The sequence below is a fragment of the Ornithodoros turicata genome, chromosome 6, assembly GCF_037126465.1.
Source record: "Ornithodoros turicata isolate Travis chromosome 6, ASM3712646v1, whole genome shotgun sequence".
Classification (NCBI taxonomy): Eukaryota; Metazoa; Arthropoda; class Arachnida; order Ixodida; family Argasidae; genus Ornithodoros; species Ornithodoros turicata.
The window spans coordinates 30,906,787-30,921,406 of NC_088206.1; the positions used below are offsets into that span (position 1 = coordinate 30,906,787).

Sequence of the window (14,620 nt, forward strand, 5' to 3'; positions counted from 1 at the left end):
ATGAGAAAACAAGAGAAAGAACGTAGGGACGTCGTATCATAGCATCGAAGCCGTCGACACTAATACTCTTCTTTTTAGATTCAAGAAGGTTAGTCAGAGACGTTAAAAACGTAATAATTCTATTTGATACTTTTCCAGCACCGACTTGTGGTAGGCACTTGGCCTCTTAGGTCGATTTGGAGAAATATTTGTCACTATTAATATTGTGAGGACATGACCCAACTTTATTCATTCATTTATTTATTTATTTATGTTACCCTCAAGGTATACACTACAGAGGGGAGTGGGTTATAATACAGTAATACAATAGGAGCTCGCTATTTGTACACATACATAGGCAAAACAAATCGAGACAGAACTAAAGATGATTATGCGAGGTAAGCGAGATGATCCGTTAGTGCAACATGGAACTGCGTGATGGAAGTAATGTTACAGATTGTTGAGGGGAAGGTGATTCTAAGCAGCTGATGAGTGGGAGATAAATGAATTGGCGAACGTATTCGTTACAGCAGACGGGACAAGGACTTTATACAGATGATCCAATCTAGCTGACGTGTATTGCGGGGGAGATATTAATTCACGCTTAAGTGCAAGGTTGTGAAAGTAGATCTTGTGAAACATTACGAGGGTGGCGATGTTTCGTCGTGTTTTAAGCGTCAATAGCGATAAATGTTGTTTCATTAATGTCACACTCGACGTGCGATGGAGGTTACTAAGTATGAAACCTGCAGCCCTGTGCTGTATTTGTTCCAGTGATTTGGTGAGCGAGGAAAGATGAGGGTGCCACACTACAGAGGCATATTCAAGTTGGGGTCTAACTAGAGACGTATAGAGAGTTAGTTTAAGGTGGCTAGAGGTACTTTGCTATATGATGTGTCGTTCCCTTTGTATAGCCTTGCTGTGATGTGATGTGATAAAAAAAGAAAAAATGAGGATTTAAGTCACGACAAAGTCAGACTTGCTACCCCAGACCACTTAGCCGCAGTTAGTCGAAATAAATAAAAAGGGGAAAACCCAGTGGTTGGGGAGGGGGGGAGAAAAACATCCCGAACTAGTGGGAACACTTGTCACAAACGAGGGACCACAAAGTCTCACAAAATTTCTGTTTCGAGTTTCTTCGTGGAAACATAGGAGCGCTTTCAATGCAGCCGCTTGGTGATTGAATGGCTGAGGACCAAGGAAGGTCGAATGGCAGGGCGTCCAGGCGAGCCAGACTTATTTCTAGTGTCCTGCGACTGTCGGCATACTTGGAGCACCTGAGGAAGATGTGCTCTGTGTTCTCGACAACATCGCACTCACTGCAGTTTGGAGATGGGGACTTGGCCAGTTTGTAGAGCAACCGACCGCTGTACAGAACATTCAGCCCGAGCCTGTGCAGGAGAAATGCTGCTTGCCGAGGAAACTACGGAGGTACCTGGTAGCGTAGCTCAGGTGGACCCTGTACAACAGCGAAGATCGAGCAGATCCTGTCAGCCAAGAAGAGTTGCACATTTGTTATCTCAGTTGACGTATCTTTCTCTTTGCGTCCCCTGTGGAGAAATAAATGGCCTTTGTTTGCACGTGACCGTGTTGAAGTGCTCGGCGCGCAGCAGCATTGGCAGTCTCGTTAGCTGCTATGCCGCAGTGACCAGGAATCCACTGTAATATGATATCATGTCACTGTGATACTGCGGCATTATATAGCTGCAGCACATCATGAACAATTAGGGCCAGATACCCTGTGATAAGCATAGAGGCCAATGATTCTAGGCCACATCTTGAGTCACTGTACACAGACCACTGAGAGCACGTGGGTTGAGAAATGATGAAGCTTAGTGCCAGATGGATCCCGTAGAGCTCACATGCTGAAGCCGAAGTGGTGTGTGACAGCCGTGCTGATCTTTCGACACCCATCTCAGGAATGAAAAACACACATGAAGAGCCAGATGTCGTTGTAGATGCGTCGGTGAAAAGTTGAACTCTACCCGCCGATCTCTCCATTAGGTCTAGACTAAGTTGCCAGAGGACTTGAGTCGATACATCTTTCCGGTGTGGTAGACCTGGGGTATTGAACCTCACTTGAGGTGGTTGCTGGGTTGCCTTGCTGTCTTCTCCCATGTTCACACACAGTCTAACTGCTACAGGATCGTTCTTCTTTGGAACCACCGCGACTCGTGACATCCAAGGTATAGGGCTTTTGCCTTCTACTTTCTCTATTATTCTGAGTCCTTGTAGCTTTCTAAAGGGAACTTTTCGATGAGGTAGCATAGCCAGTGGCCGTATTGTGCTGTCAACCTTCATCTGACCTTGCAATGATCGATTTTTTTTTCTACCTTTTTTTCTACGGGGGTCGTGCCGAAAGTAATAACCCACTTTTTCCTTTTTCTTTTTTTGCGAATCAGCCGCTAAAGCAGACAAAGGGGACAGCGCCACGGGTGACGCGTGTTGTTGTGTTACCCTTGACAGTCTTGTGACATAATTATCTGGAATCACGTGACCACCGGCACTTCTAACAACAGTGCCGATAACGATATGTCGTTTTGTCAGCTGTCATGGAATATTTCTAGTTAAAGGCAGCACCCATCAAATGTTATTTAGTGCGGCTATTCGATAGTCCAAGCCACCAGGACAAAAACTGCGCAAGTTTCATTCCAATCGACGGTGCAATTAATTACAAAATTTCAATTAAAGATTGAGGGCAACACTGTACTAGGTATTCGAAATGAACTCCTGACATACGGCGGCAACCACATTGCATGCGTATATAACTGGGCCCGACATAACAATCCACCATAAAATCCGCCCCTGCAATCCACACAACGGCCCACATCTGAGGATAAACGGATACGCGGACTGAAATGAAATGCTGATCCGTTGAAAAAAATGTGTCAGACGTTCAAGAAGCCAGAGAGCCTCGGGACTTGTTTGTTCACAGGGGTTCACAGAGAGCGTATGTTCGTTCGAAAGAGGACGCGAACAGAAGGAGCGCGCAGGCGTAGCTGAGAAGTAGGGAGAGCCTCCTACGAACAGCGGCCAGCGCTCGGTTACTTCGCAAAGACAGGAGTTTACAGGTTAAACTGTTAACAGGGGTGTCAGAATGCATAGGTAAACAGGAAGACTAATAATATGATTACTAAAATAATGAAGTTCCGACGTAATAGTGTGTAATACCAATTGTCAGCGTTGCCCGCTGTACAGGAGGTTGTTTGACATCAGGCGTCGCACCGCTCCACTACGCCGCATCTTTCAACGCAAATTAAAAATATTTATAGCGCGTTGTCGGTCGTATGGTTCCGCATATGGTACTTAGAAGCAACAAAGTCTCTAGTCACATCTCCGGCATATCATGCTTGTCTACTGCTTTACAGTACCTTTAAAGAAGTCGTACCTGCTGCCGAAATTCATCAGAGTCTGCAACGTGCCAATGCAAGAGGGTGCGGTGGTGCTAGAAGTGTCCAGAGATGGGGGGGGGGGGGGGAGGACGTACGAGGGTGGTTCCATAAGTTTCCCGCCCGAGGTAGGAAATGCGCGCGAATTTGAAAATGCGATTAAGGACGCGTGGCGCCATCTGTTGGAGGGCCGGAGCACTACCCTCAACCCTCTCCATGCTTTTGTCGGTTGGAGAGCGGCATTTCAAACAGCCAGGGTGCACTCTTCAGTTAAAATGCAAAAATCGAGTACCGCGCTGTGATAAAATTCTTCACAAAAGAGGGACTTTCGCCTAAAGAAATTAAAGCGCGACTGGACAACGTGTACAGGGAAGCCTCTCCGTCGTACAAAACGGTAAAAGACTGGGCTAAGCAGTTTCGACTGGGGCGAGAGTCCATTGAAGATGATCCACGCGATGGTCGTCCAGTGGAAGTGGTGACACAAGAAAAATTGTCTCTTGTCGAGGAGGAAGTGCTGAGCGACAGGTGTCTGAGGGTGAAGGAAATCTCAAAGGCTGGGCTTTCCAAAACAACCGTTTTTCGCATCATCTGCGAGGGCCTTCACATGAAAAAGGTCAGTGCGAGAAGGGTGCCACTACTTCTCTCGTCAGTTCAAAAGCAACAGCGCGTCGTCTGTGCCAAAGAGTTTTTGGAGCTCTGTCAAGAGAACGAAGAAGAAATATTGAAGTCATTTGTCACAGGGGATGAGACTATGGTGCTCTACTATGATCCCCTTTCAAAAAAGGAGTCGATGAAATGGCGCAAACCAGGAGAAGCACCCCCATCAAAAGCCAAGGTCACACAATCCACAAAGATCATGGCAACAATATTTTGGGATTGTCACGCGATTCTCGTCATCGACTTCAAAGAGAGGAACACCACAGTGAATGCGACTTATTATGCTTCACTCCTGCACCGACTGCTAGACGCCATCAAGGAAAAGAAGCGCGGCAGGTTGAGTCGAGGTGTCCTGTTGCTCCAGGAAAATGCCCCTGTCCACACGGCTTCTGTTGCCAAGGCTGCACAGAAGGAGTGCGGCTTCGAAGAAATCCACCACCCATCCTACAGTCCAGACTTGGCACCGAGTGACTACTTCCTGTCCTCAAACTTGAAGAGGGATCTCAGAGGACGGAGATTTCAAAACGATAGTGAGGTGGAAGAGGCAGTTTTCAAGCATTTTGCGGACAAAACTTCGGACTATTTTTTCAAAGGTATAAGAATCCTGGTTGAAAGGTGCCAAAAGTGCATCGAAGTTAAGGGTGACTATGTCGAAAAGTGATACACTTGTTTCGTCTCTATGACTATTAAAAGTTGGTCGGGCCGGAAACTTATGGAACCACCCTCGTATATTTATTAGAACAAAGAAAAAAAGGAGGAAAGGTCAGCCAAACCGTATGGCTGCTTGCCTTTAAAAAAAAAACAGAAGGAAAATTAAAATAATCAGAAACGAAAAGAATTAGGAAATAAAGGATAACCTAACAAAAGATGAAAGAAGGATGAGACAGATTAAAGACAAAGATTATTGAAGAAAAGATAAGGCTAGTGCACATGAGGGTGAGAGATGAGGGTGGGGCACTGACGAATGATGCGACAAGACTTGAGTCCACAGGCTGTTCATGAGACCCGTGTCGCTCAGGAACGTCAAAACTGCTTTGGTCCCAGACCGCTGTGCGGGACGTGGTACTGGGCCGTGCAGAGTGGCCAGAGAAAAGTCTGTGCACCGCAGCGCAAGAGATGTCAAATCTGTGGCAGTCGAGGAGCAGAAAAGAAATATCAGCTTCAACAGCGCAAGTAAGGCATTTGGGCGAGTGGAGAGGACTGATTTTATAGAGAAGCACAAGTGTACTGGCGACATTAAAGGGGCAATAAACAGGTATACCTCAGGTACATTGTGATCAGGTGTTTTTTTTTAAATACATTGTGATACGTTGCCGCCTGTGAACGTTTTCAACAAAATGTTGTCGCAAAAAAAGTAAATAATGGCTCCAAACCGACTGAATATTCACTGCACTCTTTCGCCCTCATGCCCCGCCCTGCGATGTCCTGGCGACAATAGCGGCACGTAATTTTGACGTCGCGCATCTTCAACCATTTAGAATGCGGGGCGCTTATACATTATTTTTTTTTGTAATATCGAGAAGTGAGGTCAACTCTAAACATATTCCCACTTGTCCAATCTAAGGTAGCCAGTTCAAACTGTACCAAAAACCCTCAATATTCTATTTCACGTGCGCATTATGTTTTCTGTGCTGTATTGCTCCGCGAGGTCACCGCGATGTTCCCGTAACCGGTTCCCTCGCGAGTTGCAGCTTGTCTCGGTGGGGTCCGTCATTGGCTACGAGAGCGAAGTCTCCCCCACCTCCAGCGCCTAGAATTCGGCGTTGCTATACGCTGAAATATAGTGACGTGACCCGGTTCCAAGGATAAGGAGAGGCTCGCGCGGATTATGCTCTTTGAATGGCATTGTTTCGCGTTAAAGACGCTCGCTGGAAGCAAAAGAATTTCATATTTGGATATCATGAGCTACACTCTTTCATTAGGCATAATAATTGGAGTATGTTCGTCGACCTGTTTTGTGCCCCTTTAAGTCGAAGGGTGGTGTTGAATGGACGGTTCTCGACGGGAGCGGTGATGTGTGGCAATTAAATCCATCGACGGCCTGATGGACCGGATATGATTGTTTAAGCGTACTGCGCCCTTTTGAGACTGCCGGGTGCGACTTCTAGCGACGCATTGCTGTCCGTGAACACAGTCCACGCGCCAGGCGCTGATCCCGCTATAATGGGGAGGGGGGATTTATGGCAGAAAAAAAGAAAATGAAAGGGGAAAGGTCAGCCATAGAGCACGCCGGCTTGCTATTCCCTAAACAAACAAAAAAAGAAATATAAACAAGAAAGAAAAAAAAATAACAAAAAGATAAGTAATTAAAAAAAACAGAAAATATGAAATAGACACTCGGCTCAGAGGGAGCCCAGGAGGCCCGTATCACGCAGAAAGCGGAGCACCGCTTTTGTGACACTCCACTGGCTAGCTCGCTGCACGGGGCCAAGGAGTGTTGCGAGAGAAACGTCTGTCCGTCCGTCCGTGCACCCAAGCTCTGAGAGGTGTTGCCTGAGCACCGCCCGATGATGGTGGTGACGCTGACAGTGGAGGAGCTGATGGGAGCTATCATCTTCTATGGCGCAACAGGGGCAGCGGATGAGGGCAAGGCAACGTCAAGGAACGGGTGAGGGCAACGTTCAGCCGAAGACTATGTAAAAGGGACTCCTCCTCGCAGGTACAGCGGCAGCCGATGACAAACTCCAGTGAGTGCCCAAGCAGCACAATGTACTGAAAGTCGAGTGCAATAGGGGTCTACAGTATGTGTCTTATCCATGTTTACGAATTATTCATCTTTCACGAATCTGTTCAAGGCCTTCCACCTACCCGTCCACCCCTATTGCACTCGACTTTCAGTACATTGTGCTGCTTGGGGGGGGGGGGGGGGTCGATGGACTGCAGGAATGCATGAGGTCGGATAGCGTTCACAAGAAACTGGCTGGTGACATCGCCGCAGAGATACCGTATTAGCTGACGACACGCAGACACTGGGAGCGGCAGTAGGGGGCACCGGCGTGTCCGCATCAAGCGCGGCGCGTCTCGCAGTCGCGTCAGCACAGGTGTTTCCGTGTAGCCCTGTACCCCCCGTGTACCCACTGAAGGCAGATACGGTGGCCGACCGAGGGGAGGTGGGCGTACTCCTAAAGTACCATGGTACGCAGATCACTCACGACACTCGGGTGGTATGCCGAGAGGAGTGCCAAAGACGCCTTGCTGTCTGTGAGGACGACCCACGCATCAGGCACAGATTCAGCGATATGCCGCAGAGCGGCAAGCAGTTCAAGGTGCTCCGCATCCGTGGAGGAAACTGTGTAGGGAAGTCGGAGGGCGAGGTCACGGTTTTCCTGCAAGACGTAGAAGGCCGCTGCTGATGACTCATTCGCAACCGACCCATGAGTATAGATGGCGCGGCTCTGCGGATAGGCCGAACTGTGATGCTCGAGCGCAAACTGACGGGCTACTGTTACAGGCACATCGTTCTTCCTCTGGAGGCCCGGGATATTGGCACAGACCTCGGGTCTTGCAAGCATCCACATCGCCTGGGCGTGCAAGGACAGGAAGAACTCTGCAGGGACGGACCCTTTGAGGCGAACGAGAGCACGACCGATGTCAGAGGCCGGGCAGTCTTCGCCGACTTGACGAAGGTAGTGAAGAGGGTGCCGAGTAAGGTACCGTGCGAGAACGCGGAGGGTTGCGCCGTCCAGCAGGACATCGATCGGCGGTTCGCGTGGTTCGGCTAGAAAAGAGTACGTCTCGGTGGTCGAAGGTGGACTCCCAAGCAGATGCGGAGGCTCCTGGCTTGGCTAAAGAGGACATTTCGATTTCTGCTTCGGCTGATATCATGCAAGATCGGAAAGCTATACCGGAGATAACCCAACACGAGGGATTGGTGGACACGGCGGAGGTCAAAGAAGGACCGGCCCCATCGCAAACCAGCGAGGCAACGAAGAACCGCCACGTAGCTGTTGATCTTGGCTGTGGATCTCTTTCATGTCGAAGTGCTTGGGGGGGGGGGGGGGCGAGCTGCACACTTTTAAGCTGCCACATTTAATGTGGCGAGACCAGGAAAGGTCACGGTCGAGTACCACGCCCAGCGACTTGCAGTACAGGACAAATGGCAGTGGTGAACCTTCAATGACGAGCGGGAAGCCCGTGAATGAGGAGCTCCGACTTGGCTGTGCCGCGTAGGGATACATCTCGCCATGAGGCATAGCATACGCCTCTTTTTCTTTATTGTCCGTTTCCCATCTACAAGATTGCGGTGGCCCCAGGCAAAAAGCTACATTTCTGTTGCTTGAGAACACCTGGGGTCCGCGATATCACATGGCAGTGATGGCGAGAAACACATGTTTTACAGCAATATGGTATAATAATGTGGCGAATGCTCCGGACGCCGATCAAAACTGGGATGTGGTCGCTACCGAGTGTGTCAGCATCCACGCGCCAGACGAGCCGCCGCGCTAAGGACGCCGAGGTGACGGTGAGGTCCAGACACGACGAGAGGAACGCGCTATATGATTCAACGCGGTCAGTATGGCGAAGAGCCCCGACAAGGTGTATGACGTTTCATAGGGGAGTTTTTATGCGCCACTTCAAGGTTTTGATGTTCGTGTGTGTGTGTGTGTGGGGGGTTATGTTTATTAAGAAGTGAAAAGGTAGTCAGGCAAAGAGCCGGCTTGCTAGTCCAAAAAAGAAACTGAAAATGTGTAAAAGGCTGCTGTTGATCTGCCTTGAGACACTGATCCATCTGTGTACACAGGGAGTCGTTGAGAGTAAGCTGAGTTGAGGCGCTCCAGCCCGGAGTGTTTCCACGTCTCGTATGATGCCAGCTGGTGTGGATGGAGATGGGTGAAACATTTAAAATGTGGAGACGCCAGCATCGAAAATTAGCCTCGGAGCGCTCGCCTTCGGACAGCTTCAATTAACACAACAAAGAGAGAGTGAATGCGGTTATTCAAGGCGACAAGCGTGCGACTGTGGACATTATAGCCGGAAGACTTGGAATATGGCACAGTGCAATTCAGGAGATGATTGGAAGCTACAGGAACACACTAAACTTCTTTACACCCTTTTGAGTGTAAGGTTGGTGTACCATAACTCACACCCCTTTGAGTGTTAAAGTTTGTAGGTGTAATGAAATACACCTACTTCTCAGGGTGTATTTCACAACGCACACACATGCATACCTCTGAAAGGGTGTAACATCTACTTAGCGGGCGGGCGGCTTGTTGGTCTACACTGGTAATTGGACGATACCCTATAACTGAAACTGATTCAATTTTTGGTGTGGCGTAACGAGTGTGCCATAGTGAGTGTATCATGCATATCAGCAAAAGTAAATGCATAACATGAACACGTAATGCATTGTGTTCTGCATGATAGCAATTACGAAGTGGTGCCATATCAGGCCAATATACGGTCTGATATAGGGATTATGATATACGCGCTTAAATTTAGAGATCAATTTGAAACATAACATACATGGGATGACGAACCAAGAGCTCGCTTAGAAAGGCATTTCCTTCCTAAGAGCAAAACAGATACTGTATACATTGCCTGTCTTGCGAGTGTCTGCAGATTTGACAGCCCTGCTCGCATTCCAGTCAAAACCAAGTGTGAGATGTCTAAGTTTAATTTGATTATATACACAAAACACTGAATTGAGGATTGGCTTGGTGTATCAACTCACCATCAAGATAACGTTTGTGTTTCTTACTGGTTTTGGTATGAGGGAAAATTAAGACTCGGTGTACACGCCATTCCTATTCCACGCCAATGTTAAACATTTTACAGTAAGGCAAAACACCCTTAAACCATTGCACCCTTATAACACCTTAGTACAACCTTAAAGGTCAGCTCCGGAGATACCTTGACTGAAACTTGAAACTGTACCTGAACCTGTTACAGAACTTGGTACCCCGACAGAACCTGGTACACCGACTCACTCATTTCTCTACTAGTTAGTCTAGTTAGAAGTCTTCTAATATCTTTCATAGTGAGCGACCTATTTGCGATGATTTTGCATTGCGGGAGCACTGAGGTGATACTGTTTGTAATAATTGTAATAATGATAATTGTTTCTCTTTTTGCTGCGGCATGTCTTGCGAAAGAAGGACGAACACAAGGGTCCTCTCTTCACCCTCTGTTCCGCGCGCCTTTCAAAGATCATCCACTCTTTCGAAGAGTGTGAAAGAGAGCGAAAGAAGGGGAAGGGTGCACCCTTACGAAAATATTTGGCGTGGTAGTTCCTGGAGAACAAGTGGGGGGGGGGGGGGGCATCTATTTACTTTTGTTAATATTACCTTATTACTCTTTAATCAATGAACAAGACAACGGTGTCCGCTTCAAGCCCCTTGTGTTTGCTCATTCATTTACAGTTTTGGCAGCAATGCCAGGTTATGCTGGTCCTCCTGATCGAGCCCGGGTGAACCCAAAGGGACCTGATGATGGTGCTCTCCTAGAGGAAGAGTTCGATGACGAAAACATATATCTGCGGCACAACTTTCAGGAGACCTGGCTTTTCGAGGAAAAAATTGTTCCGTGAGACAATTCCTCTGAAACTTATTTACTGTATCTATATGCGTGTTTCCTTTCTTTAGATTTGATGGCGTTGCAGAATTTGAGTCATCGCTTCCTCATAGCATCACGACTTGGTCGGTGCAGGCTGTGTCTGTGTCTCCTGAAGGCGGCCTGTGTGTCGCCGAGCCCAGAGACGTACGGTCTTTCAGGAGCGTCTTCCTCCAAGTCAGCGTGCCTTACAAGGTCGTCAGAAACGAACAGATCGAGGTTCTCGTAACCGTCTACAACTACGGCCAGTCGTCGCTCAGGGTCAGCATTCGTTTTCATCCAGCAGTGGAGTCGCGGAGTATGGTCTTGTGATAGTTATTCTGAGAAAGAGCACTAGGATGTCCAGGTCGAGAACGGTAGCAATGTGGGGGTGGTAAACATTGCTTCCAGCTCCGTGAGTCGGACATTTCTTGCGCACGACAAAAGAACCCCTGGTGGTCCAATTTATCCGCAATGCTATCCTGCGGCACGTGCAGCATTTCTCCACCGGCCATAGAGATAGGCTGACTCACCTTTCGTATAAATATACTCACAATAATTAATTAGTATTAGAACTAGGATGCAGAAAATGTATGGAGTTTTTCTTTTTGTTTTTTGTCCTTCCGAAGCACCGATATCAAACTTGGTCACACTTCGGCCCCTCCCGTATTACCATAAGTGTCTTTCTACCTACATACGGCAAACCCTTATGTGCCAGAAGACCGGGATCGCCGCGTGTCGCCTCTCAGAAAAAGAGGGTGGAGTCGTTATACCTCTTAGGGGGAAACTGGTCGTCGCATATGTTATGACTAAAAGGTTACAACATTTTACACCTAGTGGGGGTGTAAAGTTGTATCCTATGCCAGGGAGTAACATTACCACATGCAGCAGGAAACTATGCCTCATCTAGAGAGGAAAGCCCTACTGAAAAATCTTATATATATTGGGTGTCCCAGAAAACGTGTCATTGAATTATAATAAAAAAACTACGCCACCTAAAATCAGGCGGTCAACGGCATTTGTTCTTATTAGGTTTTTGCCACCTTGTAAAGTTAATGTCATGTACCCCAAGTTTAATTATGCAAATATTTGCGAACTGAACTCAGAAATTTGCCAAGGGAAGGTCACTTTTTTACCCCACCAATATGAAGAGCGTGCCGAATTCATTCAAATTCATAATAATTCTCAGTGATATTCACGAGCTATCCCATCGGAAAAAATAGCCGAATATCATGCTTTTCGGAGCACCGGACCATAACGCGCGATGTCTTTTTGAGCGCAATCGCTCGCAGTCCGACGAAAGGAGGTTCCGAAGCCAGCCCACAGAGTGATAGTAGAAAAAGTAACAGTTCCTAAAATTGGGAGAGGGAAAGCATTATCCCAGCGAAAGTCGGACGTGATAAGCCATGCCTGCGTTATCTTTTTCTGCGATGCCGGGGTGGGCTGGGTTTCCAACCTCCTTTCGTCGGACTGACAAAGATTGCGCTGAAAAATTCATCGTGCGCTATTCTGTGCGACCTCCATAGAGCATGATGTTCGGCTATTTTTTCCGACGGGATAGCTCCTGAATGCCCCTGTCAATTATCATTAATTTGAGTAAATTAGACACGCTCTTCACATTGGTGTGGTAAAAAAGTGACATTTACTAGGCAAATTTCCGACTTAAGCTCGCAAAAATTTACATAATTAAACTTACGTCACACGACATTCACATGAGGAGGTGGCAAAAACCCAGTAAGAACAAATGCCGTTGACCGCATGACTCTAGGTGGTGTAGTTTTTTTATTATAATTCAATGACACGTTTTCTGGGACACCCTGTATAGGGCCTAGACTTATGATGTTATTGGATATAATAGAATAACTGCTGCAAAGAGGGGCGACAACGGCGCCACTTCTCTTTTGTGTTTTGTCGACGCAATATCTCGACCTGTCTCGCACGTGCTTGAACTTACCACGTTTATGTTGTTTAAAGTTTCGGATCCGCTCCCTATACTGTGTACTTATACCTTTTTTTTAGTAAAACCCCAGCTGAGAGTCTGCTGATGCTTGCGTCGTTCCTGTTCTTGCCTTTCTCGCCGTTCTTCGCAGCAGTTATTCTGTACCAACTACCCCAATACAGCCCTTTGATGTTATTAGGTACAGGACCCATAAGTGATATAGGAATTATGGGTCTTATGGGGCTATAGGGAATATAGGTGTCATAGGAGATATGGGACCTATATTCGAGTACTGCAAAGGGCCGGACTGGTCCGAAATCCCGAACCGGCACGCGGGCCGAAATCGAGCCTGAAAGCCGTTTCAACTGCGGGCTCGCGTCAGCCCAAGAGTTGTCGGGCCTCTGTTGCGCCCAGTTTTGTGAGCCGTTCTTTCGCAGTATTTAATCATCAGCATACGTTTTCAAGACAAAGCAACCATGTACCCGGGTGCCCCCTCCGTTTTTCTGCTAAAACGCTACAACATAGGCGTCGAGTTACTCTAGGCTTCGCCATCGTATGAATCTCGCCCTCGCTCCGGCGTGTACCGGGGACAGGTGGCTAGACTCGAAGACCACGTGCTGCAACAAGTACAAACCGCACTAAAAGCTGCGCTTGTGCGTTCCAACTATGTGTAGTTTGTGCTGTTTGCAGTGTACGGTGCCCGCCACATTGCGGATGCGAGTCGGGCCTCGGCCGGGCTTTCGGCAGCCGGATCGGGCTCGGGTCGGGTAAGTCCCCGTGGCGTCGAGTACAGGTCGGGCATTGCCGAGTTTTCGGCAACAGGGTCGGGCTCGGGTCGGGTAAGTCGCTGTGTACGCCCCGCCTACACCCCGCTGGCTTCGGGTACGGGCCGGGTCGAACCGGTATATTCAGGCCCGTGCAGTGCTCTAACGCATATCTCTTATATGACCTATACCGTGTGTGTACGGGAAACATGGCATACAATTTGGCCGTGGTGATACATGTATGCACATTCGATGTACGAAAAATACATTCTACTTCCGTACAGATTATTTATTTATTTATTAAAATCATTCAGCGTTTTTTATTTTGTTTTTTTACATTGAAGGGTACGGCTGTAAAAGGCCGCAAGGCATCACTAATATGGCACAAAATAGGGCACAAAACGCTGCTGACCTGCTGTACACGGGCGTGAGAACACTTCGTATGACATGCACAAGCGCTTCAAACACACACGTACCCATCTCAAAACTTACGAAAGCATGGGACCAAGCTTGCAACTTTCTGAGAACAGATGGACCCACGGATGGATCTGATGTACTGTTGGACCTGCAAATATCTGCGCCAAATACGTTAGCGTCTCATGCAACCGTGAAACGTGAGAGCATGGTATTTTCCTCGTCCGATGTGCATGCGTCCCTATAGTGATCAATACAACCAACAAGGGTTCTGAAAACATGAGAGCAGTTTCAACCTGCAAATCCCACAAATCACCTGCAGGTAAGGAAACCTAAGAGCATAAATATGTGGACGCGCAAGTAAATTATATATATATATCCGCAAATGCAAATACACGCTGTCGTGCCAATACGCTGAGCAATGTAAAAAGCACGAAAGCGCCATCACGTGCCGTGAACATTTCACAACGATGGTACCACAATGTTTGCACATCCGTTCAATTCGTCGCCGTTGCGTCAGCCCAACGTCTATTTACTTTCCGTGTCGCGGCGCCGATATTTGCTCGTACATTGCCTAGTCCTGTAATGACAGAGCTTTTGTTGTTACAGACTGTTTGATTCACAAGCTGAGTATATAAGTCAAATGTTATGTATAAGTAAGATACATAGTCACTTATATCGCATAAATCAGCCATCTTCGTTTGAAGGCAGCATTTGAAATTTTTCGCTGCACAGACGCACGAACAGGCCGCGATGTCCCGTTCAGCATTGTTTTACGTTGTTATAGCCGTCTAAAGGTAAACGCCCGTTAAAATTACAGCAACTTTTTACAGTGTGGAGACAAATGTCATTAATCGCCACCAGTAATGGGCACCCTCACGAGGGCGTGCGAGGATGAGGGTTTCCTCACCCTCACCTCATCCTCACCGCGCAATATTTGAGGTGAGGTG

At 47.7% G+C, this 14,620-nt stretch overlaps 1 protein-coding gene across 1 annotated transcript in view; it reads left to right on the plus strand.

Annotated features, from left to right (window-relative positions):
• Window positions 1–14,620, plus strand: part of LOC135396505 (complement C3-like) — a 210,740-nt gene that overhangs the window by 127,396 nt on the left and 68,724 nt on the right. Inside the window, exons 19-20 of the mRNA XM_064627518.1 lie at window positions 10,385–10,547; window positions 10,607–10,835. Of these exons, the coding sequence (XP_064483588.1) occupies window positions 10,385–10,547; window positions 10,607–10,835 (392 nt within the window). The remainder of the gene's footprint in view (window positions 1–10,384; window positions 10,548–10,606; window positions 10,836–14,620) is intronic.